This window comes from Vulpes lagopus, chromosome X (assembly GCF_018345385.1).
Source record: "Vulpes lagopus strain Blue_001 chromosome X, ASM1834538v1, whole genome shotgun sequence".
Taxonomy (NCBI): domain Eukaryota; kingdom Metazoa; phylum Chordata; class Mammalia; order Carnivora; family Canidae; genus Vulpes; species Vulpes lagopus.
The window spans coordinates 121,074,478-121,097,118 of record NC_054848.1 but is presented as its reverse complement, the minus strand read 5'-3'; the positions used below and the strand labels follow the sequence as shown (position 1 = coordinate 121,097,118).

General features: G+C 59.9%; 2 protein-coding genes across 3 annotated transcripts in view; both read right to left on the bottom strand.

Moving 5' to 3' along the window:
* PLXNB3 (plexin B3) overlaps positions 1-7,537 on the bottom strand; it is a 32,530-nt gene extending 24,993 nt beyond the window's left edge. Inside the window, exon 1 of one of the 2 annotated variants that reach the window (XM_041741073.1) lies at positions 7,527-7,537. The gene's annotated coding sequence lies outside the window, so the exon portion shown is untranslated. Of the gene's footprint in view, positions 1-3,736; positions 3,878-7,526 lie in introns of those variants that run through there. The other variant, XM_041741074.1, reaches the window with a different exon arrangement.
* ABCD1 (ATP binding cassette subfamily D member 1) lies at positions 4,032-22,439 on the bottom strand. Its single transcript, XM_041741082.1, has 10 exons — positions 21,099-22,439; positions 18,255-18,435; positions 12,229-12,371; positions 11,973-12,141; positions 11,291-11,385; positions 8,558-8,703; positions 7,999-8,144; positions 5,643-5,727; positions 5,272-5,397; positions 4,032-5,170 (listed from the first exon to the last, which is right to left on the bottom strand). Exons 1-10 carry the CDS (start codon positions 21,996-21,998, stop codon positions 4,960-4,962), a joined length of 2,202 nt encoding a protein of 733 aa, XP_041597016.1. The 5' UTR covers positions 21,999-22,439; the 3' UTR covers positions 4,032-4,959.
* Between the last annotated feature and the right edge of the window lie 202 nt (positions 22,440-22,641).

Genomic DNA, 22,641 nt, shown 5'->3' with positions numbered 1-22,641 from the left:
CCGAGCCTGGAGCCCTACACGCGGGTTGATCCCACGCCCCTGAGACCACAACCCGGACCGGAACCAAGACGGCTAACCCACTGCACCCCCAGGCGCCCCTGCATTTCCACCCTTCTGTTCTAACCTGATGGAGAGTGAAGTCTGGTCTTCTGCAAGAGGTGGGGCAAAGATGGGGCTATGTAGCAGCTTTTTTTTTTTTTAGCTTCCGTGTGTATATGTGGGTGTGTGTGAGATCTAGCAGCTTTTTTTTTTTTAAACTTATTTGAATAAGAGTGAGAAAAAAAAAGAGAGAGCATGAGCAGGAGGTGCAGGGGCAGAGGGAGAAACAGACTCCCCGCTGAGCAGGGAGCCTGATGCAGGGCTCCATCCCAGGACCCCGAGACCACAACATGAGCCAAAGGCAGACACTCAACCAACTGAGCCACCCAGGCGCCCCTCATCTAGCAGCTTCTTATACAGATTTTCAGTCCACCCCGCTCCCATACATGCATATTCTCTTCTGAGATATCTGCCGCTTCCAGTTCTTGTGCAAACCAGGCCCTGCTCCCGGCTGCCTCCTCCTGCTGGGTTAAGAGTGTGCTCTGGTCTCCTATGTCACTTGTTACTCCTCCACCGGTTTTCCAGCTTCTAAAACATTCTTGGAGGGCAGCCCGGGTGGCTCAGTGGTTTAGTGCCGCCTGCAGCCTATGGTGTGATCCTGGAGACCCGGGATCGAGCCCCACGTTGGGCTCCCTGCATGGAGTCTGCTTCTCCCTCTGCTTGGGTCTCTGCCTCTCTCTCTCTCTGTCTCTAATAAATAAATAAAATATTAAAAAAACACATTCTTGGTAGGCACTCCTCTCATTTTCCATGGCGAACTTCTTCCACTGTACATTTGTCACCCCCTTACTGTCATTTTCGCGGTGTTTTTAGGAGCAAGGGTTCCACAGGTGTCCGAGCTCCCCTGCTTTACAGCCTCCCGCTGCACCTGAAATGGCTGTCAGTGGAGGGCACCTGGGTGGCTCAGTTGGTTGGGCGTCTGCCTTCGGCTCAGGTCATGATCCTGGGGTCCTGGGGTCGAGCCCCATACCAGGCTCCCTGCTCAGTGGGATGTCTGCTTCTCCCTCTCCCTCTGCCCCTCCTCACCCCCCACTTGTGTTCTCTCTCTCTCTCAAATAAAGAAAATCTTAAAAAAAAACTGGCTGTTGTCTCTGTGGCTATACCCCTTTCCCTCCTCGCATCACTTTACGTGTGCATTCTCTTTTCGTTCCTGCCAGAGACTTGTTTATTTTACTAATTTTGGAGAACAAACTTTGTTGGCTTTATTGATTTTTCATTTTTCCATTTCCTTAATTTTTGCTGTCTTTATGATTTCTGTTTTTCTATTTTCTCTGGGTTTATTCTGCTGTGGTTTTTCTAGCTTCCTGAGTTGGTGCTCATTGTATTCTTTTTGAGGCTATACATTTCCTCCTAAGCTACATCCTATATATATTTTTTAATATGTTATTTGACAGAGAGCAGAGTGACAGCGAGCATGAGCTGGGGTGGGGGGTGGTTTGTGCAAAGGGAGAAGCAAGCTCCCCGCTGAGTGCAGAGTCTCATGAGACAAGGGGCTCCATCCCAGGACCCCTGGGGGTCATGACCTGAGCCCAAGGCTTAATCAACCGAGCCACCCAGGCCCCCCCCTGTTCATTTGCACATGTAGTGTTTTCATTGTTGCTCAGCATGTTAGGTTTTCATCATAATTTTTTTTTGCACCAGTTACCTGGAAGTGCATGTTAAAATTTACATCTGTACATTAAAATTTCCAAACATATGAGAGGATGTAATTTTAGTTTTATTGTGGACTAACGATTTTATTCTATCACAGTTGGAGAATGTGATTTGTACAATACCAATTCTTTTAGTACGGTCCTCCGCTCCTACCGACTGAGCTATCGAAGGCTCCGCTAAATTCTTTACTTGTCGAGACTGGTTTGGTGGCCTACGACATGGTGAGTTTTAGTAAATGTTCAAGGTGAACTTGAAAAGAGTATGCAGTCTCTAGTTTGGGGTTGTCCATTCATTGAGCTCGCTCAGTTTTTCCTATAGTCTCGCAAGCTTTGTCTTCTCGAGCTCCCGATTGCAGTGAGAAGTGGTGGGATGTATTGTGGCAAATGGCCTATTTAATTTTTCTTTTTTCTGCTTTTTGTTTGATAGGTATTTGAGGTTCTACCATTAGGCAGGTGCGCACATGTTAATGGTTAATGCTTGTGAAAGAGTTATTTCTTTAATCATTACGCAGTGACCTCTTTTATTCCTAACAATGATTTGTGCCCTGAGGTCTACTTTGTCCAAAGTTAATTTCTCTCCACTAACTTCCTTGTGGACAGGCTCCGCCGGCTACGTCTCTTCCCATCTGTATCAATTACGGTTTGGTGGCAGACCACAGAACCATGCTAACTATGTAAGTTAAAAAAAAAACAAAAAACAAAGATTTATCATCAGGTAGGAACGACCTCAACAATCTTCCGAAGAAAAGGAGGGAAAGCTCCTCGCCCTCCAGATTCGCTACCTCTCCCGGGATCGAGAACAAATCCTAACCCCTCAATTCAAGTCAAATGTAGGCTATCTCCCATCCCCCAGATGGAACGCCAGGCACTTCCTCCCCAGGTTGTCCACTTCTATCTTCTATCACGGACTGTCCTTCCTTCAGCTAAGGGTGCCCTTGCTCCCCTGGCCACCTAAGCCAGAGTCCAAGGGTCACCTGGGCGGTCCCGCTCCACTCCCCCCAGAGTCTGACCCCTGCCCACATCTCGACTTTCGTCTACCCTCACTCTACATCCGGGATTCCAAGCATCAGCACACCTTGCGTGGGCTGCTTTAAGTGGTTGCTCTCTCATCGCCGCCCCTAACTATCACCAATCAGCTCTCTGTATATACCATGCCTCTATTATCTATCAATCAGGTGTCATCTAGCTATCATCAATCAATCAATCAATGTCTCCGTCGTCTATTATCCATAGATCGATTTTTTTTTTAGGTGAAATTCACATAACATGAAATCAAGCCTTTTAAAGGGCAGAGTTCGGTGACATTTAGTACGGCCACAATGTTGTGTAACCGTCACCTCTACAGCTCCAGAACATTGCCCCGAAAGGAAACCCAGCCCCTGGCAACAGCTCCTCTGCTTTGTGTCGCTACAGATTTGCCTATTCTGGACATTTCCTACCCACGAACTCACACAGTGCGTGGTCTTCTGTGTCTGGCTTCTTTCACTTACTGTCATGTTTCTACAGTCCGTCCATGCTGCAGCGGGGCTCAAACCTCATTCTTTTTTAGCCGAATAGCATTCTATCGTATAGACAGAGCACATTTGGTTGGCGCATTCCTGCTGATGGACTTCTGGGCTGTCTCCACTTTTGGCTTATCATCAACAGCCCTGCTACGAACATTCACGTCTAAGTTTCGGACTGAGCACCTGCTTTGAGCCTCACTTCCCTTCCCACGAGCAGTGGACGGGGACCCAGCTGTGCGCTCTTGCCTCCCCGCAGCATCGCTGTATGCGGTTTCCATCCTGCCTCCCAAGGCCCCGCGCCTCCCTTCCTCTCCCTCCGCATCACATTGACCATGATGCCCTGTGGCGTGCTCAGCATGCACCTCTGGGCGTCCCTACGAGCGTTCCCTCTCCCAAGAAGGTCTAGGACCACTTCTTCACTGTGGCCCTCCTCCTGCTCTGTGCCCGCCCCGCAGCCCCCCAGCCCACTTTGCAGCTCACGGCTTTTCCCACAGCGTCTCTCCAGAAGCTCCTCCTGCAGGGACAGGGCAAGCGTCCTCTCCACTCCACCCCAGCACCCGGCCCACGATTGCTCCAGAGTCCTGTTTGTGCTCAGCCAATATTATTGTGAGATGTTGCTAAATCTACCTCCCCACCGAGTCAGCTGGAGAATATGCTGAGCTGTGTCTTTGCGTGGGGGCAGGGGTGGCGGTGCCTCCTTCCACCCCAGGCAATCTCATGCCCCTCCCCATCTGCCCCACAAGCCCCGCCAGAGAAACAGGCCAGGAGGCAGGACTGCACTTTCTGCGGGAGGCTTTTACTGAGGGATTGAGGGATGCTCCCCGGCCAGAGGGCAGAGGACCTGGAAAGGCACATGCGGTGGCTGTGGTGGGGTCTCCCTCTTGGGTGGGGGCCGGCTCTGCAGAGACAGCTCCCCTGGCTGACCCCTCTTTGGCACTGAGCTGGGCACACAGGTGCCCTCATGCCCGGCAGCCCCAGCCCGTTTCCCCGTTCGGTTGGCCTGTGCCCCCCACCCCACCCCGGGAGGTGGCTGGCAGTGTACGCTGGTGGGGCAACAGGCCACCAGGGGCTGGCTCAATGGCTGGCAGGGTGCTTGTGTTGGCAATCGAGATGGCTCCCGATGGGACTCCAGTAAATTAGCTTGTAGAAGGAAAGAAGGCCAGGGGCCAACAGGAGCAGGGGCTACATTCTTACCAGCGCTTGCTCAGAAATGTTGTGCAATCCTTCCTCCTGAGGGCTCTTGGAGACAACCGGCAGGGAGAAGGGGTGCACGCGAGGGGCCCTGTCTGGCTGCTTCTATGGCAGGAAGGGTGTCCCAGGGGACAGGAGCCTCGCTGGGCCATCCGGGCGGTAGCAGTGGATGGCCCGTGGGGTCTCCGAGGGACTGAAGAGGAGGGCGCCGGGGGGACTGCGGCGTCAGGAGAGCAGGGCCCCGGAAATGCAAGGCTCTGCACAGACTGGCTGGCGGTGCGAGTGGGGGGCTCATCTCCACCCCCGCCCCCGGGAGAGAAGGCAGGACCACCTGGCCCGGCCAGGGGAGGGGGCCCAGGGACAGGCACGTGGTTTTGCCGGCAGTCCTCGAGGCGGGGCAGGCCTGTGCCAGGAGGCCTGGGAGGGAGAGGCATGCAGGGTGGGCCCGCGGCAGGGCTGGGTGCAGGGGTCGGCGGGCAAGTGCCGCTGTTTCCTTCACGTGACCGCAGGGCTCAGGGCGGGACGGCACCCTGGAGGACCCCGGAGCCTTGGCCCAGGATTTGGCAGAGCTCCTGGAGGCGCCGCTGCATCTTGGGGATGCCCGCCAGCTGCTGCTCCAGCCGCTGCTTCTCCTCCGTCAGGCTCAGGCGGGCGGCGGAGTCCAGCTTCTCGAACTTCCAGCCGCCCTCCCCGTCAAACTGGAGCAAGTGCGTGTGGTACTTCCTGGGCCGGCAGAGGGACGGGGGCAGGGACTGTTCAGCAGGAGACGCTTGGCGGGTCTCTCCCCAGCTGCCAAGGTGTGGGTGGGGAGGGAGGGCACCTACCAGAGGGAGGGCCGGTGGGTGATGGAAAGCAGGGCAATGCCAGCGTCCTTGGCCGCCTGGAAGATCTTGCCTTCCACGTCGATGCTCACGGCGCTGGTGCACTCATCCAGGAGCGCGTACTTGGGCCTTGGGGTGGGGTCGAAGGCGCCAGGCTGTGGGGTCCTTCCGAGCCTCGGCCTCCCCCGCCCCCACACGGTGGGCACCCCGCTCTGCCTACCGGATCCCGCTTCTTGGAGCTATGGTGAGGTCTCCTCGGGGGCCCCCCGCCTGGCTGCCCCGCCCGGGCCCCTGGACACCCCACGCTGCCCCTGGTGCCCGCTGCAGGCTGGGCGCCCGAGGGAGCCCCGCTGCCCCCCGACAGCCCAGCTCACCTGTGGTAGAACATGCGGGCCATGCCGATTCTCTGCTTCTCGCCCCCCGACAGCACGTCCTTCCAGTCGCACACGGCCTCCCAGCCTAGGCAAGGACAAGGGGCTTCTGTTCAATTCCGCAGGGGCTGTCCCCGACCCAGGGACAGCGGGAGGGGCCGAAGACGCTAGTGACCGTGGGATATGGGGCTTGTGTGACCATGCTGAACGCTGGCCACTGCAGACACGCGCCCCGGATGCTTATCCATCTGCAGGTGACACTTGAACAGTCAAAGTTCAAAAAAGACTTGTGGACAGCATCGTGTCCCCTCCAAGACATGTGGGACCCCCACGCCCCAGGGCCTCCTGGGAGCCGCGGCCTTCCCAAGGGGCCCGCTGTCCGAGGTCGGGGGGCTGCGCCCCGGTCCCACGGGCCCGCCTCCTGACGTCACGGGGCCCCCTGGACCCCCAGAGGGCGGCCACGGGCAGACGCAGGGCGAGGACCGCCGCCGGCGAGCCAGGGACCCAGGCCCGCATGGCCTCGCTCTCAGCCCGGAGACCCCCGCACTTCCGGCCGCGGCCCCGGAGGGGCTACGTGGCAGGTGCTCGGCCACTGGGCCCCGTGTCGAAGCCGCCCCGGCTGATGCACGCAGGATGCACGCAGGACGCGGCGCGGTGCTGAGGGCCAGCCAGCGCTTCCAGCGGTGGCCCAGTCCCAGGGATGCCGCAGGGGTCTCTCCAGAAGGCTTCTCACCCGCAGGGACCGGCTGCTGGTGTCATCGCCGGGTGCCAGGGCCTCAGCAAGTCTGAGCAGAAGTGAGTCCTCGTGTCCTACCTCCACTCTGCCTTCCCACGGGCCTAGAAGTTTTGTCAGGCCGTGTGGCCACCCACAGAACACTCTCCTCGGTAGCTTGTCTTGAGGTGACGTGTGACCATGTGACTGAACTCTGGCCAGTGGGGTGTAAGCATGTTACACGTGTCAGTTTCTGGAACTTTCTCTCAAAGACACAGGGTGGGTACCCCTGGCCCTTTCCCCCACGCCGCCCCTTTCTCTATCCCGCGGCCTGGGATGTGACGTGATGGCTGGAGCACCCGTCTTGCAACAGGAGGTGACCTTGGGAACTGAGGCCACACACCGCTGAGTGACCCGAGGGGCCCTCACACGGCTGGGGATGCGCCTGCTTCCCTCAGGACGTCTGTGTCGTGGTAAGATAAACCTGCGACCCATCTGAGCCCCTGTTGGGGGTGGGTTCTGCTACTTGCAGCCCAACTCAGTGCTAACAGCCCGGGGGGCCCGGAAGACAGGAGAAGGGGTGCGCTCCCAGGTGCGGGGCGGCTGGAACATGAAAGGGCTCATCGGGACAGAGGGAAGCTGGGGATGAAGCCCGGGGGTCCACGGCACCCAGGGGAGGCCCGGGAGGGGCGGTGCCACTCAGTGTCCCAGCTCGGGCCAGCCGTCTTTGTGACACGGGGGATGACACCGGGGCAGGAGCCTCGGGAATCACCTGCGGTTCCCTGCAGGCCTGCTCTGAGCCCTGACGGGGCTCACGGCCTTTACTGGTGGTGCTGAGGGAGGGAGCAGTACCTGCCCTTCTCGGGGAGGAGGGGGGAAGAGTCAGGGGCCCAGGTCACTGCCTAAGTAAGGTCGAGCGCCCCTTAAGGGATGGAGGCAGGGGTGGGACCCCACTTGCCAGATTTCCCAGAGGAAACTGGGCCCAGCCCCACCTTGGTTTCTCCCCTGCGGCTGGGCCACCCTCCCCGCCTCCTGCCCTCTGGGCACCATGGGTATTTGCAGACAAGCCCGGTAGGCCCTCGAGCAGTGCCTTCTCCTGCTACCAGGCTGTCCCTGCACTCCCGCGGGCTCCTACCCAGGGGCTGGCACCTCCAGGGCTCTGTCCTGCCTCCCACGCCAGGGGCCCTCTGCACACACAGCTCGTGCTCACCCAATCCCCAGCTGCCCTGCTCACGCCCAGCGTCCGTCCTCTTGCTGAAATGTGACACTGACCTGTCACGTCCCTGCCTAGAAGCTTCCAAAGGCTTCCTTCACTGTCAGGGAAAGCCCGAGCTCCCCGCTGGGCCCACTGGGCCCTCCCTGCCATGAGCCCCAGAGCCTGGAGAGGGTGTCCTGGGCCAAAAGTGAGCGCGCCCGCTGGATGCCTCCCCTGCCTCGGGGACTCAGGTCCACACTGGTGGGTGGGGCTTCCAGGGCTCCTAGCACTTTGGACTCCTGGACGGCGGGGCTATCTGTGTCCCTCCGGGGCTGGGGCTGGGGCGGCGGCGGGGGCAGCAGCAGGCCCTTCACCTGAGTGTTGGGACAAAGGGCAATGTTGAGGGCTCGCTCCGTGGCGCTGCCAGGTGAGACGCGCCGCCGCCTCCCTACCTCCTTCCCGCTGCAGGATGTGGTTCAGGTGCACGATGTCCAGAATGGCTTCCAAGTGCTGCTCCGAGTAGCCTTTCCTGCGCATGTCCTCCACGGAGTCTGGGTAGATCACCTGGTCCCGCAAGGAGCCCACGGACATGTAGGGCCTGTGGGAAGGCTGCGTGTCTACCCGGGGCAGGGCTGCCCTGTGCGCCAGCGGGGCCCTGTCACCGGCCCTGGCTGCTGGGGGCAGGGCCGACCCCCGTCGCTAAGCGACCCGGGCAGGGCTCACAAGCCCCCCTGCACGCATGCTCACAATGTGCACCCCCACACCCCCACACCGTACAGCACACGTGCACAGATGCCTCGCACCCCCCTCCTGCGCGTGCACACACTCCCCGGCTACCAAGTTGCCAGGTGAGTAGGCCACGGCCCGACGGCAGGTGGGGGCACCACGGCCCCTCCGACTCCGGGGGCACGACCTCGCTGAGCTCTCCCGATGCCCCCCGCTCTGCTGCTCCTGGGTGGCAGGTCCCACGGGTGAAGGGGTAGGGGCGGAGCGGCGGGACGCTCCCCTCACCTCTGAGGGATGTAGAACATGCGCTGGGGCGGGGGCTTGTACAGCACGCCGCCGTAAGTGGGCCAGAGACCGCCGAGGATCCGGAACAGAGAACTCTTGCCGCAGCCGTTGGGGCCGGTGATGAGCAGGTGCATGCCTTCCTCCACCTGCGGAGGCAGCGGCGCTGGTACCTGGGGGGGGCTGCACGGGCCTCCGTCCCCTCCCCCGGGGCCCCCATCCGGGGCCCTGCCCAGGCTGGTAGGCGGGCCATTCTCGGGGTCTTGGTGTCGGACAGCAGGGCATGAAGGATGAGGTGTGGCAGCCAGAGCCCTAGCCAGACGCCTGTTTGGGGTCCGGGCCTGATCCCTAAGCCCCTGCCATGCACCAGAGAGCAGGGGTCCAGCGTGAGGAAGGCCCCAGGAGGTCAGCGGCCCCCTCTCGCCCACCGTCCCAGCTCACCAGGACTCCCAGTGTCTTCGCTTCCCAGGCAGACTTGCTCTCCTGGGAGGCCCGGGCCCGGGCCAGGGGCTTTCTATCGAGTTCTGGGTGGTCAGTGATAACCCCCCACTCTGTTCCTAATGCCTGGCTAGTCCCCCTTCCCCCTGGGCCTCTCACTGCCCCCGCGGGTGCTAGGGCGCTGGCCGGATGCCGCTGTGACCCCTGCGCTCAGCGTGAAGGGCCTCGGGCTCTCCAGTTAGCCCACTACAGGGTGCCCACTGGCCTTAGGGAGATGCCTCCGGTAGGAGAAAGGCCAGCTGAGCTTGGGCGGAGTGTGCAGGAAGGAAGGGGTCAGGCGGCAGGGCACTGAGGCCACAGCTCCCCCCCTCGCCAGGTCCGAGTGGCAGTGTTGTGGATTGAGCGGGATCTCCCCCAGACGCGTGTGTTATGGTCCTAACCCCTGAGACCTCAGAATGTGACCTTATTCGGAAAAAGAGTCCTTGCAAATGCAGCCAGTTAAATTTAGACGAGCTCATCCTGGAGTGGGGTGGCCCCTCATCCACTGTCACCGGTGTCCTTAGCAAAAGGGGACTTTTGGACATGGAGACGTGCACACGGGGAGCAGGCCACGTGACGAGGAGGCCGAGACCGAGGTGAGGCTTTTGGGAACACCACTGATGGCCAGTATGGCCCCCCGGACTGGGAGCGGCCGGGAGCAGACTGGGAGCGAAGCGCTTCTGCTGTGCCAGCCCATCACTTTGTGATCCTTTGTCAAATTATAAATGCCCTGGGGCGGGGGGGGTGCTGGGCCCCCCTCCTCCATGGTGGATGCGCAAGGGCCAGTGCCTCAGGCCGGGCTCCCCCCGCCCACCGTGGCGCCCCAGCGGCCTCCCTGGTCCTCTTTCCCGGGCCTCTCCCTCCTCCGCCGACCTGGCCCCACGGCCTGGCCCATCATGACCGGGAACCGCTCCCGTCTGTTCCGGGCATCTCCCAGCCCCCGAGCCCAGCTTCCGCCTCGCCCCGCACCCCGGCTCCTCCGTCCAGACACCCCTCCTCACCTGGCCTTGCTCCCTAACCAGCTGCGCCCTGGAGAGCCAGGGCCCCTGGTCTTTGCCTACTTGGCTGCCGCTGGGCCTGCAGGGAAATCGTTTGCCTTGGATAAACCAGCCATTGGTGGCTCCCTGTCACACCCCAAGAGTGAGCACGGCCAGGGGCGACGGGGATCACGCCACCGTCCTGTGCCGCTCCGGGTAACGGAACGTGCCCAGCCTCCGAGCGGCTCTCGGGGCCCCTCTCGGCAGATCAGGACAAGGAGCCCCCACTGGCCCCAGCAGCCGCTGACCTTCCACTCACCTCTCCCCAGGCCCTCCCCGCCGGGCCACGGCTCCAGGCCACCCAGCTGCGGCCCCTCAGCTCCCCGCTCCTGCCACTTCACGGCCTGCCCTCTGGGGGAGGCCTTCTTCCTCATGCTGCCCACCTCCCCGAGCCCCCGTGCAGCTTCCTGTGACCTCTGCTCACCTCAGGGATAGGACCATCCTTCCCGTGGCCCCCACGGGATCCCACGCAGCTCACTGGGACCTTGGCACTACTTTAGGGGACCCGGTGTGGGGCCTCCCTGAAGGCAATGCCCGTCCAACTTACGTCTGCCTCCCAGTGCCCAGCCCAGGAAGGAAGGAACGATTCCCTCTCACTTCTGACACGGACCGCCCCAACCCCAGGCCTCTCCTTCCCCTATCAGGCCCCGACCGTGTCGGAAGCTCCGACTAGGGACGCCGGAGACTGGTGGGTGTTGGCCTCCGGGGCTTCCTTTCTGCAGACAGCCTCTGCAGTGGCTGGGAGCCCTCCCGCTGGGCCAGGTTGTACCCAGCACACACCCACGCTGGAGGCTCCTTAAAGCAGGCGGAGGGGACCCTAAGCCCAGGTCACTGGAGGAATCTATTTCACCATAGTTACAGTTGAAGCAGAGCCCCCAAGTCCTGGGCTTCTCGGGGATGGGGGCGGGGGGGGGATGGCAACATGGGGCCAGGGCCAGGAGCCCCTGGGTGCCCCTTGGCTCCTCCTAGTAGTCACTAGTCACTTTTATGACTCTGCTGCAATAGAACCAACAGTCAGAGACACGCTGGCATCTCACCTTGACCTTAGCCCACTAGCCAAGTAGATCTGGGGAATGACAACACATCCAGGCCCAATAAGCCAGACACCGAGGGTTGGGGCTTGCAGCTACAGAAGGTTAGGCCCAGGGCCCCATAGCTGAGCCCAGCCAGGCCAGCACTCCTGGGTCAGGCGACCCCCCACCCCGTCCCCCACTTGACCTACCCTGATATTGAGGCTGGCCACCACCACCTCTCCCGTGGGCGTGATGATGGGGATGTTCTCACAGATAATCCCCTGTTCCACATCTACCACTTGGCCTGGAGAGAGAACGCAATGAAGGAATAGAGGGAGCAGCAGCACTCCCTCTGCCTTCTGGTGGGTTCCACGTGCCACTCCACTGCTAACGGCATGCCAGTGTGTGGTCCGGGGACCCTTGGGAATATGGGTCTTCCGGAAGCCTGCCCCCAACCAGTGTGTGGTGCTCTGCTCTGGGCAGGGGAGGGGCAATGTCATTTCTCTGGCTTCTGGAACCTGAGGCACGGAGTCCGCCTTTGCTCTGTAAAACCCTCTGCTCCTGGCACTATTTTAATGGCAGCTTTGACGTTTGGGCCCCTCTTCCACAGTGCCCAGCCCCTGCTGTAGTCTTGAACTTTCGCTTGCTGCCCACATGGGAGAGTGATCCCTTCTACTCAGGGACTGCATCTCCCTCTTTTGCGAAGAGAAACAAGAGAAATCTCTGGCCAGAGCACTGGGAAGGAGCTGGCAAGTGAGGGGGATGACTAGCAGCTACCACTCGGGGAAAGAAGGCGACGGGGGTCACGGCAGGCCCTGGAAGCCCTCCCTGGGACACAGCTCAAAGATCCTGCCCTCCGGGTGGGGGTGTCCGTGGGGAGCGCGCCCTTACCTCGGATCTGCAGGGGCCCCTCTACATGGACACCAGACCTCGCCACAGCCCCGGGCCCTGCCTGAGCGTCCTCCAGCTCCCCGGGCCTCTTGAAACGGCAGTGCTGGACATCTTCAAATACCTGGAACATCTCGTGTACTCGGGCTGTGTAGCCGGCCAGCTCTGTCACCTGCGGGGATGGTGACCTGGCTCAGACACTGCCAGCTGGGGGAGCGGTGGGAGGCACGGCAGGGGGCGGTGCTGGGCTGGGGGGTACCTCCTTGTAGGATGACATGATCCGCTCGATGGCATCCGCAGCAGCTGTGAGGAGGTTGCGGGCAATGGTGAAGGCCTCCGTGCGCTCGCTCACGAGCTCCTCCTCCCTCATCTCCAAGGCTGCCTTCTTCACTGCCTCTGAGTCTATGGGGCCAAGGGGAAAGGAGGGGACTGTGGAAAAGCAAAACTGACCCCCTGGGGAAAAGAAAAGTCTCTCCAGCAGATGGTGCTGGGACAACCGGGTATCCACTTGCAAAAGGATGACCCCTGCTTCACACCCCCCCCCCAAAACTAACATATGGCTCCTTAAATATGACGCCAAAAGCACAGGCAACAAAAGAAAAACAGATCAATGAGCTTTATCAAAATTAAAACTTTTGGGGTTGGGATGCCTGGGTGTCTCTGGTTGAGCACCTGCCTTTGGCTCAGGGCGTGACCCTGGGGTCCCGGGATCGAGTCCCACATCGGGCTCCCCAAAGGGAGCCTGCTTCTCCCTCTGCCTGTGTCTCTGCCTCTGTCTCTTTCTGTGTCTCTCATGAATAAATAAATAAAATCTTTTAAAAAATTAATAAAAATAAAACTGGGCAGCCCCGGTGGCTCAGCGGTTTAGTGCTGCCTTCAGCCCAGGGTGTGATCCTGGAGACCCGGGATTGAGTCCTACATCAGGCTCCCTGCATGGACCCTGCTTCTCCCTCTGTCTCTCTCTGTCTCTGTCTCTCTCTAATAAATAAATAAAAAATAAATAAAACCTTCGGGGGCACCAAAGGGAACCATCCGGAAAGTGAAAAGACAGCCTAGAGACTGGGAGAAGACTATCTGCAAATCACATATCCGAGAAGATCTCGGATCCAGAATACCGTAAGGAACCTTTTCCACTCAACAACAAAGAGAACCCGATGAAACCGTGGGCAAAGGATCTCAACAGATGATTCTACTGTATTCTGAGATCTACAAATGGCTAAGAAGCACGTGAAAAGATGCTCAACATTATTAGTCATCAGGGAAATAGAAATCGAAGCCACGGGGAGATACCGCCCCACGCCTACGGGGACGGCTGGTGGGGATGTCGGATGGTGCAGCTGCGTGCAAACCAGCCAGGCAGGTCCTCCAAAAGTTCAACGTAGACTTCCCACGGAACCCAACAACTCTCCTCCCGGGCATGCATCCACGAGACAAAAAAACACGCGTTCGCACGAAAACCTGTACACAAATGGTGGTGGCAGTAGTGTTCGTAATCATCAAAACGTATAAACGACCCAAATGTCCACCGGTGAACGAACAAACTGTGGTATGCGTAAATAATGGATGATTATTCGGCCATAAAAAGGAGGTGCTGATTCACCCTACAATGTGAATGAACCTTGAAAATGTGATGCTGAATGAAAGAAGGCCGACACAGAAGGCCACAGATTGTGTGATTCCATTCATGTGACGTGTCCACGAGAGGCAAATCCACAGCAAGAGAAAGATGAGTGGGTGCGGGGGGCTGGGGAGTGCTGGAGAGTGACTGCTAATGAGTCCAGGGTTTCTTTTTGGGGTGATGACGATGTTGTGGATTTAGTGGTGATGGTTGCACAATTTCCTGAATATATTAAAAACCACTTAATTGTACACTTTAAAAGGCTGAATTGTACGGTATGTTAATTACATCCGAATAATCTGGATCAGAAGATGAGCCGTAAGCATTTGCCTTTCTTTTTTGGCACAACCAGCTCCTTTTCCCTAAAGTGCCCTCGCTCTGTGTCTTATGCTAAGGATGGCAGCCCCTCTCGGGGCCACACCTGCACCCCATCATCCAACACCCAGAGCCGTCGTCCCCCCGAGTCTTTCCAACACGTGTGTCCCTTTTGGACCTCGTTTCTCCCTCATCTCATGCCTCGACACTGTATTCTGTGGCCCTCATGAGAATGGCCATCCTCGACGCCCCTATTTCTCCCTGGGAGCCTGTTTCTGTCTCGACTTGCTTTTCTCGTTCAGTCTAGACTCCGTGGTTGCTCCCTTTAATCCTCTTCTGTCAGTGGCCTTGATTCCCTTGACCCTTAGAGCTCCTGAGTGGGCAGGGCTTTTACACAAGGAATGTTCTGGAAATGGTGATGGGGAGCAAGGGGAAGGCTGACTCTGAGCTTCTTGGGGTGTGGGAGAGTGAGCAGTGCTCACTGGGGTATCCAGGGGAAGCTGAGGCTCCTGGGGCCGAAGTGGTGGGAAGGGATTTCCCATGATGGGCCCAAGGACTCTATCCGGGGTGGGGGCATATGTCAATATGTCAATTCAAGGTGGAAGCCTGAGAAATATGACGGCAGAGGTGGGGTGGGAAGGGGTAGGTGGCCTCAGGGCCACCTGGGTACAGGGTGGAAAAGGCACGGGATGAACGGCCTGACTGCCTCGCATTGCCTTTTCTTGGGCCTGGCCCAGCAATCCAAGGAACAAGACACGGGTGGGGGTTAATCCTGACAGTTAATGGCCCTGGGCCTGCCTTCCCACTGTGCCCCCAGGGTCATAGCCCCCAACAGGCAGGGGGGACATAAGCTGTCCTCCCCAGACATCCTAAAAGCCAGACAGTGACTGCACAGAAAGAGAAACGGTTTGCAGTTGCTGGGGGCGTCCTGGCCACAGCGGGCACCTCCCCGGAGACAGCACCGACTGCCCTCTGTGGGCTTCCTCAGAGGCTCAGGCAGCTAAGACCAGAGCCCCGGGGCAGGACACCAGGCAGCCGTTCACGGTAAGGCCATCCTCCCTCTGGGCCCTCCGGCCTTGCAGCTCCGGCAGGCCAAAGGTATCTGAATTTCCCGCATTTGGTAAGTGTCTGACTCCTCCCGTCGGTCCCCAGGGCCCCAGCCTCCTGGAGGAGGCCCCCGGAGCCCTCACTGGCCACCGGGTCCTGGGGACACGGCAAGGACAAAACAGACAAAAATCCCCACCCCCAGTGAGCACGCAGAGCCTAAGGTGACAAGAGTGACGACAAACCAAATAGAGAAGTGGAATAGACAGTGTGGTCGGCGGTGGGAGAGCAACGGGCGAGCGGGAAGGAGAAGAGGGCGGCGGGGCGGTGGGTCCCCAGAGGAGAGAGCGTTCCCGGCAGAGCCCTGCTTCAGGGGAACAACGAGGAGGCCGGTAGGACGGCAGTAGTCAGGAAGGAGCCTGGGGGTCTGGGGCCCAGGGACAGCTACAGAGGAAGGGGGCTGCAGGCGCTCCCTTGCAGAAACCACAGGTCGGTGTCCTCGGGATGGATTCCCATGCTCCAGGCCAGGGGTGCTGACTGGGTCCGGCGCCTGTGCCTAAATCAAGGCCACCACCCTCATGTAAGGCCTTTGTAGCCGAAAGTAATATCCCCCTCCAGTTAGAGCCTTCCTCTTGGGGGTCACCCAGGGGCGGACAGGTAGCAGAGGGTCCAGAAGCCCCAGGGTAGAGACACAAATAGGGAGAGAATCAGACTTCTGGTTCTGAAACAAGTCAGGCTCTCTCTCTCTTATATGCAATTGAAAACCCTCTTGCTACCAAACTGCATGAAAGAACATATCTTTAACTTTAAAAATTTTTTTACAATAGGTTTTGTTTATTCTTTTTTTTCAAGATTTTATTTATTTATTCACAAGAGACAGAGAGAGAGAGAGAGAAGCAGACACACGGGCAGAGGGAGAAGCAGGTTCCCCGCAAGGAGCCCGATGTGGAACTCGATCCCAGGACCCCGGGATCATGCCCTGAGCCGACGGCAGGTGCTCAACCACTGAGCCCCCCCCAGGGGTCCCTATTTATTCTTTTTAAGTAAGCTCTACACCCAACGTGGGGCTCCAACTCACAACCCTGAGATCAAGAGTCGCCCACTCCAGCAATGGAGCCAGCCAGGCACCCCACCTTTTCAAGCAGAGCTGTGCTCCAAGGAAAGCAAGGAAATTTCCAGGAGCACAAAGAGAAGCCAGTATTCGGGTGCTCCTGTGAAATCTCCAGAGATGGGAGAAGACAGGGAAGTCTCTCTTGCATAGCTGGGGCTCTGGGTGCACCAAACAAAAGGTCTCCCCTAAGAATATGTAATTATGTGTCTGGAGTTCAAATTAATACCGCTGCCAAGGTCACGAGCCCCTCCTCCCCAAGCCGAGAAGCTAAGGCGAAAGGGCCTCCAAGTGGTTATTTACCCTGGCAGGCAGGTGTGTGTGGCCTGAACAAAAAAGCAAGTACACACCTTCCTGGGGAATGACCCCCCAGTTAGGCCACTCAGGGTTCCCACGGAAGTCTGGTTGCAACACCCACGGGGAAATGATCCACTGTGAGCGAACAGCAGCCGGTGGAAAATAAAGCTGGTTTACACGCCCAAGAATCCCCAAGCTGGACAGACACCATGGAGCGTAAAAAAGGAGCAGTCCAAGAATTGAGAGAATCAGACATCTACGAAGACAGTTTGAAATTCCTATTTGAGGGACGCCTGGGGGGCTCAGTGGCTGAGCATCTGCCTTCAGCCCAGGGCCTGATCCCAGGGTCCCGGGATCGAGTCCCGCGTCGGGCTCCCGGCACGGGGCCTGCTTCTCCCTCTGCCTGTGTGTCTCTGCCCCTCTCTCTCTGAGTCTCTCACGAATAAATAAATAAAATCTAAAAAAAAAAAAAAAAAAAAAAGAAAAGAAAAGAAAAGAAAAGAAAAGAAATTCCTATTTGAAAAAAAAGATGTCTGTTTTCAAATTTCTGTGTGAACAAGAAGCAAAAAGAACTTATAGAAATAGTCACTGAAATTTCAAAAAATTTCAAATCAGATGCAGCCAAAGAAAAAACTGATGGACAAGTGAGCATAAAAGATCGGTGCGGACGGCCCCGAATTCAGACGGCGAAGTGGTGAGGAGTCGCAACGGAGTCAGTGAGAAGAAAAGAGTAAAGGAAGGAGACCAAGGCCATATTTGAAAAGATCGCAGCTGAGAATTTTCCAGAATGACAGGACACCGTGAATATCCGAAAGCCATACAACAAATCCCAAGCAGGATAAACAGAAGCCTACAGGTAAATACTTCACAGGGAAGCTGCAGGATGCCAGGGAGGAAAGTCCAGAAGTAACCAGAGAGACAACGCAGACTGTCCCACAGGGACAATGGGATGTTGTCAAGGGACTGAGAGATAGTAATCGTCCCCCCAACTCCCACACCCAACTAAACGTTAGTCTAGGAAAAGAGTAAAGATGTTTTCAGACAACAGAACAATCTCAATGTTTCCATAACAAAAGCTTTGTGGGAAAAACTTCTAGAAGACGTCCCTCTGGAAGAAGGTAACTGGGCTGTGGGAAAGGACCAGTGGGCAAAGAAATCGGTGACCAGAGGGCTGAATTTAAACACACATTGACCCAATCAAGCAAGAAGCAAAGCGTAAAAGCAACAGGAAGGCAAACTTGACCCCGGGCTACATCAAACGTGGGCCTGGCGGGACCCTGAGCTAGAATATTCTAAAGGCTAGGTGGAGGAGGAGCTCGAGGCTAACAGGGACTCTTCCCAAGCCAGTGTTAACCTTTCAGAGGGCGGCCACCAAAAGACTGCCAGCAGAGGGACAAAGGGGAATCCTGATGACCCAAGAGCTAAAGTGACAAGCAAGGTAGGCTTTCCGGTCTCTCCTCACCCCCACCGCAGGCCTTAGGGCCGAGGTCCACGCCCGTCTATACCCGCAGCAACCCACGTGAGTTGTTTTAGGCACAGGAAAGCCAGGGCCCAAGCGACGAAGGAGCCGAAGCTGATTCCCCCTCCTTCCACTCCCAGGTCGCGGCGAGCCGAGGCCAGGACCAGGTGGGCGAGGGTGCGTGCGTCTAAGAAAGGGACACAGGGGGCTCCCTGAGTCACAGTCCCCAGGCTCAGCAGCGCGGTGCCACGGGGCGTGGAATGGCGGAGAGGGGAGACACAGGCCGAGCAGAAGGCAACCAGGAGCTCCGGGCGAGGGTGACCGGTGCAGAGCCCGGGACCCCGGCAGGGGCGTGGGCCTAGCAGAAAGGGCAGGCAGGTCAGCCAAGCTCCGGGGCCTCCCCAGCCCGGGAGGACAGGCCCCCTGCGACGCCGCGGCTCTCACCTGACTCCGAGTAGCCCGTGGCAGTGATTATGGGGACGGCCACCATGAGCAGGCCCGAGGCGCTCCACACGTACTTCATGAGGAACTGCTCCAGCATGATGTACCACAGGCGTTCCAGCAGGATAAGGTTAATCTGCGAGGCCAGGTCCTGGTACGAGTGCTGCAGCAGAGCGAGCTCCACCTGCGGGAGGGCGGGAGAGGGAGGCCAGGCGGCCTCCTGGTAAGGCCCACGGGCACCACCAGAGTCTCCAAGCACCGCTCGGACACGCTATGCCATTTGGTGGCCACGACAAGGGCAAGGGTACGGGGTTACGACTGGGCCCTATTCACAGGGGCCGGTTTCGAACTTCGGGACTGCCTGACGTCATAGTACCAGGGTAGGGTCGCCACCAAGAAGGGCCTCCCCACCCCCACCTTCCGAGGCCCATGGCCCCATCCTTTCTTTCCACCACCTGTCTAGCTGGCATGCTTACCACACCCCTGTTTTGCCCCGCGCAGCTTTGGGGCATCTCTGGGCAACTGCTGGCGGGGAGGGGGGTGCTAACCCTAACTAAGCAGAGGGCGGCACGGGAAAGCAATAGGCGGTACTTGGGTTTGAGGAACTCAGTTCCAGAGTCTCCCCGTCTCCTTGGGCCCCACTGCCCCAACCTGCCCAAGGTTCCCCTGGATGAAGACCCGACACCGTATTGTCCCCCCAGAGAGCTGAAGGGCAGGCTCCTCCGCCAGTGCCGCCCTTCCCTCCCCATTGCCACAGGGGCCACCACCTGTGACCCCAGGTCACTTGCACAGCCAGGGAAAGGGGCTCCCGCAGGGTCTGGAGAAGAGAGCGGCGAAGGGAACGGAAGGGAGACCAGAGGGGTCGGGAACTGGTCATGTCAAGGAGGCCATTTGGTGGTGGCTTTCTAGGCTCCTTACAGGGGTCTGTGCCCCAGCCCCGCCTCCCACCCCTGGCTGAGCCCAGCTGCCCAGCCTGGCACCGTCTCCTTTGCCGAGTATTTTCGCACTTGACTCTCATCACATGCCACAGCGTGTGTGCTCTCACGCCCGCTGGACTGTGGGACGACGAAGCCCAAGAGCCAAAGGGACCTGCCCGAGCTCACACCACTTGGAGGCAGCAAGAGGCGTGACTTTGCACCATCCTGGCAGAGCCATCAGCAGAGAACCAGGTTCTCATAAACCTGCTTTGATGCTTTGATTTGCTGAGAAAGGTTCACCTTGTTCTCCAGCCAGCGGCAGTTTGTGTGTACGTGTGTACGCGAATGAAATCTAACTCGGCCTCCTTCAGGGAGCTCAGTGAGAACAGGACACTGTGATGTCTGCCCGCCAGCCAGCCAGTCACCTCTGCCCTAACCTGTTGAATGGAGCCTGGGCCAGTGTCCATAGGGACATCAGCTGGTGGAACTGGGGTGAGCCACGTGCCTGCTCAGTGAAGGCACCTGACGCACCCACGAGGGCCTATCACCCCACACCACTTTCTAGCCCTTGAGCCGAGGTGGAAAGAGACAGGCTGTGGACACACACCGGGGCCCTCCTGCCCCCACCAGCCAGGTCTGGCACACTGATTGGCTTTGCATCGAGTCCAATCCTGGTTCCTGAAGTGAGCACGCCTCCTCCGAGCACCCTGGCAATCCAGGCTCGTGCTGGGAGCTGGCAGGAGCGCCAGCCGGGGCTGACAATGTAGCTGCGGGTAAAGTGCCAAGCGCCTCACCCAAGGCCGTGGCTGACCGCCAAGGCCCTGCAGTCCAGCATGCGGGAGAAGAGACCCGGGCTGTAGCTGCAGACCAGGCATTTTCCCCCAACCTGGAGCCCAGCCCTACACCTGGGATGCCCGCTGTGCACAGTTTAGGGACAAGCCTTTAGGAAAAGAAATCACGGCCCCTGCCCAACGTGCAGCCAATGGGACAAGGTCGGGCGACAAGAGGCCACCTGAGCCGGGGAAGACACACACGGGCCTCCTCCAGGAGGCGGCTATACCGTTGTGCCTCGTGCCCTTCCCTCCAGAAGCCCTCGGGAACCGAAACCGGAGTCGCAGAGAGCAGGGCCCGAGGCAGCCGCAACCCCAGGCACGAGGAAGGGGAGGGGCGAGGCGAGATAAAGGGAGCATTGGCCCCGAGTAACCTTTCCCAGCGCCAGGCTCCGGGCCGGCCTGCTGGGGAGCTGCGCGCCTGGGACCCGGGCGGAAGGGCGGCCGCGCGGGGGGCAGGGTGGCCGCCGGCGGGCAGGAAGTGCGTCCCGCCGCGGTGGCGGCCTGGGCCGGGCGGGCCTGGGGAGGCAGCCGAGCAGGTAGCCAGGCCGCCTGCGGGCGCAGGCGGGGGAGGCTCTGACCCCGGGCGCCCAGCACCGCCGGCGCTGCTCGTTAACGCCGCTCGGGCTGAGTCATGCCCCTAACGCCGGCCTGCCGGGCCCACCAGCTGGGCCAGATGCCGGCCTTCAAAGGGCCCCGGGCCCAGCAGCCGGCCGTGCCCCCCCCCCCCCCCCCCCCCCCCCGGGTCCCTGCTTCCAGATGGCAGGAGCCTCCTCCCGGCTGGCTGTAGGAGCGGAGCAAGCAGGGAGCTCCCGCACCCCGAACCGCTAGGCTCCACCGCCCCAGGCCAGGATAAGCACCCCGAGGGGGAGAGGAAGCAGAAGTGGCCCCGGGCGGTCCCCACCCGGCCTTCCTGCTTCTCCATTTCTGGGGCCTAAGCCTGGGCTGCCCCAGGCCCTGCCATCCCCAGTCTGGTCTTCTGTGGCCTACCCACACCTCTGGCCTCGGCGCCCGCCAGCGCTGCTGTCTGTGGCCGCCTGCCCCCTGCCTGCCCCCTGCCACCAGCTGTCGTCTGCGCCCAGTACCCCGACCTGCCCCACCTCGTGGCCCCCATAGAAGGCGATCTCCTCTGAGTTGGCCACCACTCGGGAGTGCATGTAGCGCAGCTCTCCCTTCCTCCGCGCCTCCTCTGCCACCAGCTCGCCAAACTTGGGGGAGAAGGCTCGCAGCACGTTGGCTGTGAGGAACACAACGAGGCCGGCAATGGCCGAGGGCCAGGCTGTGCCGGCCCCACGGGAGCGGGCCGCCCGAAGCAGGGTGTAGGCGGTCACCGCCACGTCCAGGAGCGGCTTGGTGAGGTTGGAGTACAGGTGGGCCACAGAGGCGGCAAAGGCCACCACATCCTCGGTCAGGGACTGGTCAGGGTTGCGAAGCCGCCCGTCCATGTTGCTGACTCGGTAGTAGGTCTGCTGGGAGAAGTAAAGGCTGTAGGCATGGGCCACTAGACGGCTGCGGAAAGACAGGGCCAGCTGGCCCTCGAGGTACCGGATGGCACTGTTGATGAAGGTGGCAGGGAGCGCGATGAGCAGCCACTGCAGCAGCTGCCAGCCGAAGGCCCGCGGGTCCTTGCGCACGATGCAGCGGGCCAGCCGGCCGTCCAGGCGGGCCACGTACACTGACAGGAAAGTCCGGCTCACCAGGGAGGCCGAGTGCAGCGCCAGCAGCCCCGTTTCCCGGCACAGTGTCCTGGGGAAGAGCAGCCGCAGGAGTCCCAGGAGCCGCTGCAAGAACACCCGGTTCACGCTGGCCTTGGCCGCTGTGGCCCCAGACACCTCCTGCGTGGGCTCCCCTGCCGGTACCTGAGGGCCCCTGGTTGCAGCCAGGTAGTGCCGCACCAAAGGGTAGATTTTGTGGGCTCCATAGGCCGTGAGGGCCAGGACCAGGGCTGTGCGCTTCAGCGTGGTCACCCGCGAGGACCGGGGGGTGGAGAGCACCGGCATGTCACCTGGGTTGGATGCACAGGGCTGGGACTGGTGCCTGAGGCAGAAGTCGAGGCAGGTGGCTGGAAGGGTTGTTGCTCTGACCCCCGGTTCCTTGTCTAGGCAACTGGAAACCTTGCAGTGGTTCCTGAGACTGTCGCGTTAGGCCACCGGGGATGGTGCTGGGGACCCTGGTGCGGTGGGCTCGGGGCCCTCCAGCGTAGCGGCCTCTTCAGGCAGCCAAGGTGGAGAAACTTGTCAGGCCCCCAGCCCCTGGGGGCAGAGCCTCGGGGGTGAGGGTAGGGGGTGTCGGCAGAGAGGGTGGCTCTTCCTCTCCACCTCCTCCTCCTCCTCCTCTCCCGGTGGCGCCCCTTCCCGGGGCACCGGGCGCGTCCGTCCGCTCCGCAGCCCGGCTGAAGCCGACAGTGACTTCGCCACCCGCCCCGAATCCCCACCCACCCACCCCTCCCCAGGGGCGAGTCGGGGGGAAGGGGCGGAGGCGGAGGAGGGGCGGGAGGCGGAGCCCGGGCGCGGCCGGCCCCACCCCGTTCTCGCTCTCCGGCTGGGCTCCGCCCCTTCCCCGACCACTGAGACGTGGGAGGACCGCGCGGGCCAGAGAAGCGCGCGCTGGCTTTCCCGCCAAGGCCCCGCCCCCCTCCCGGCG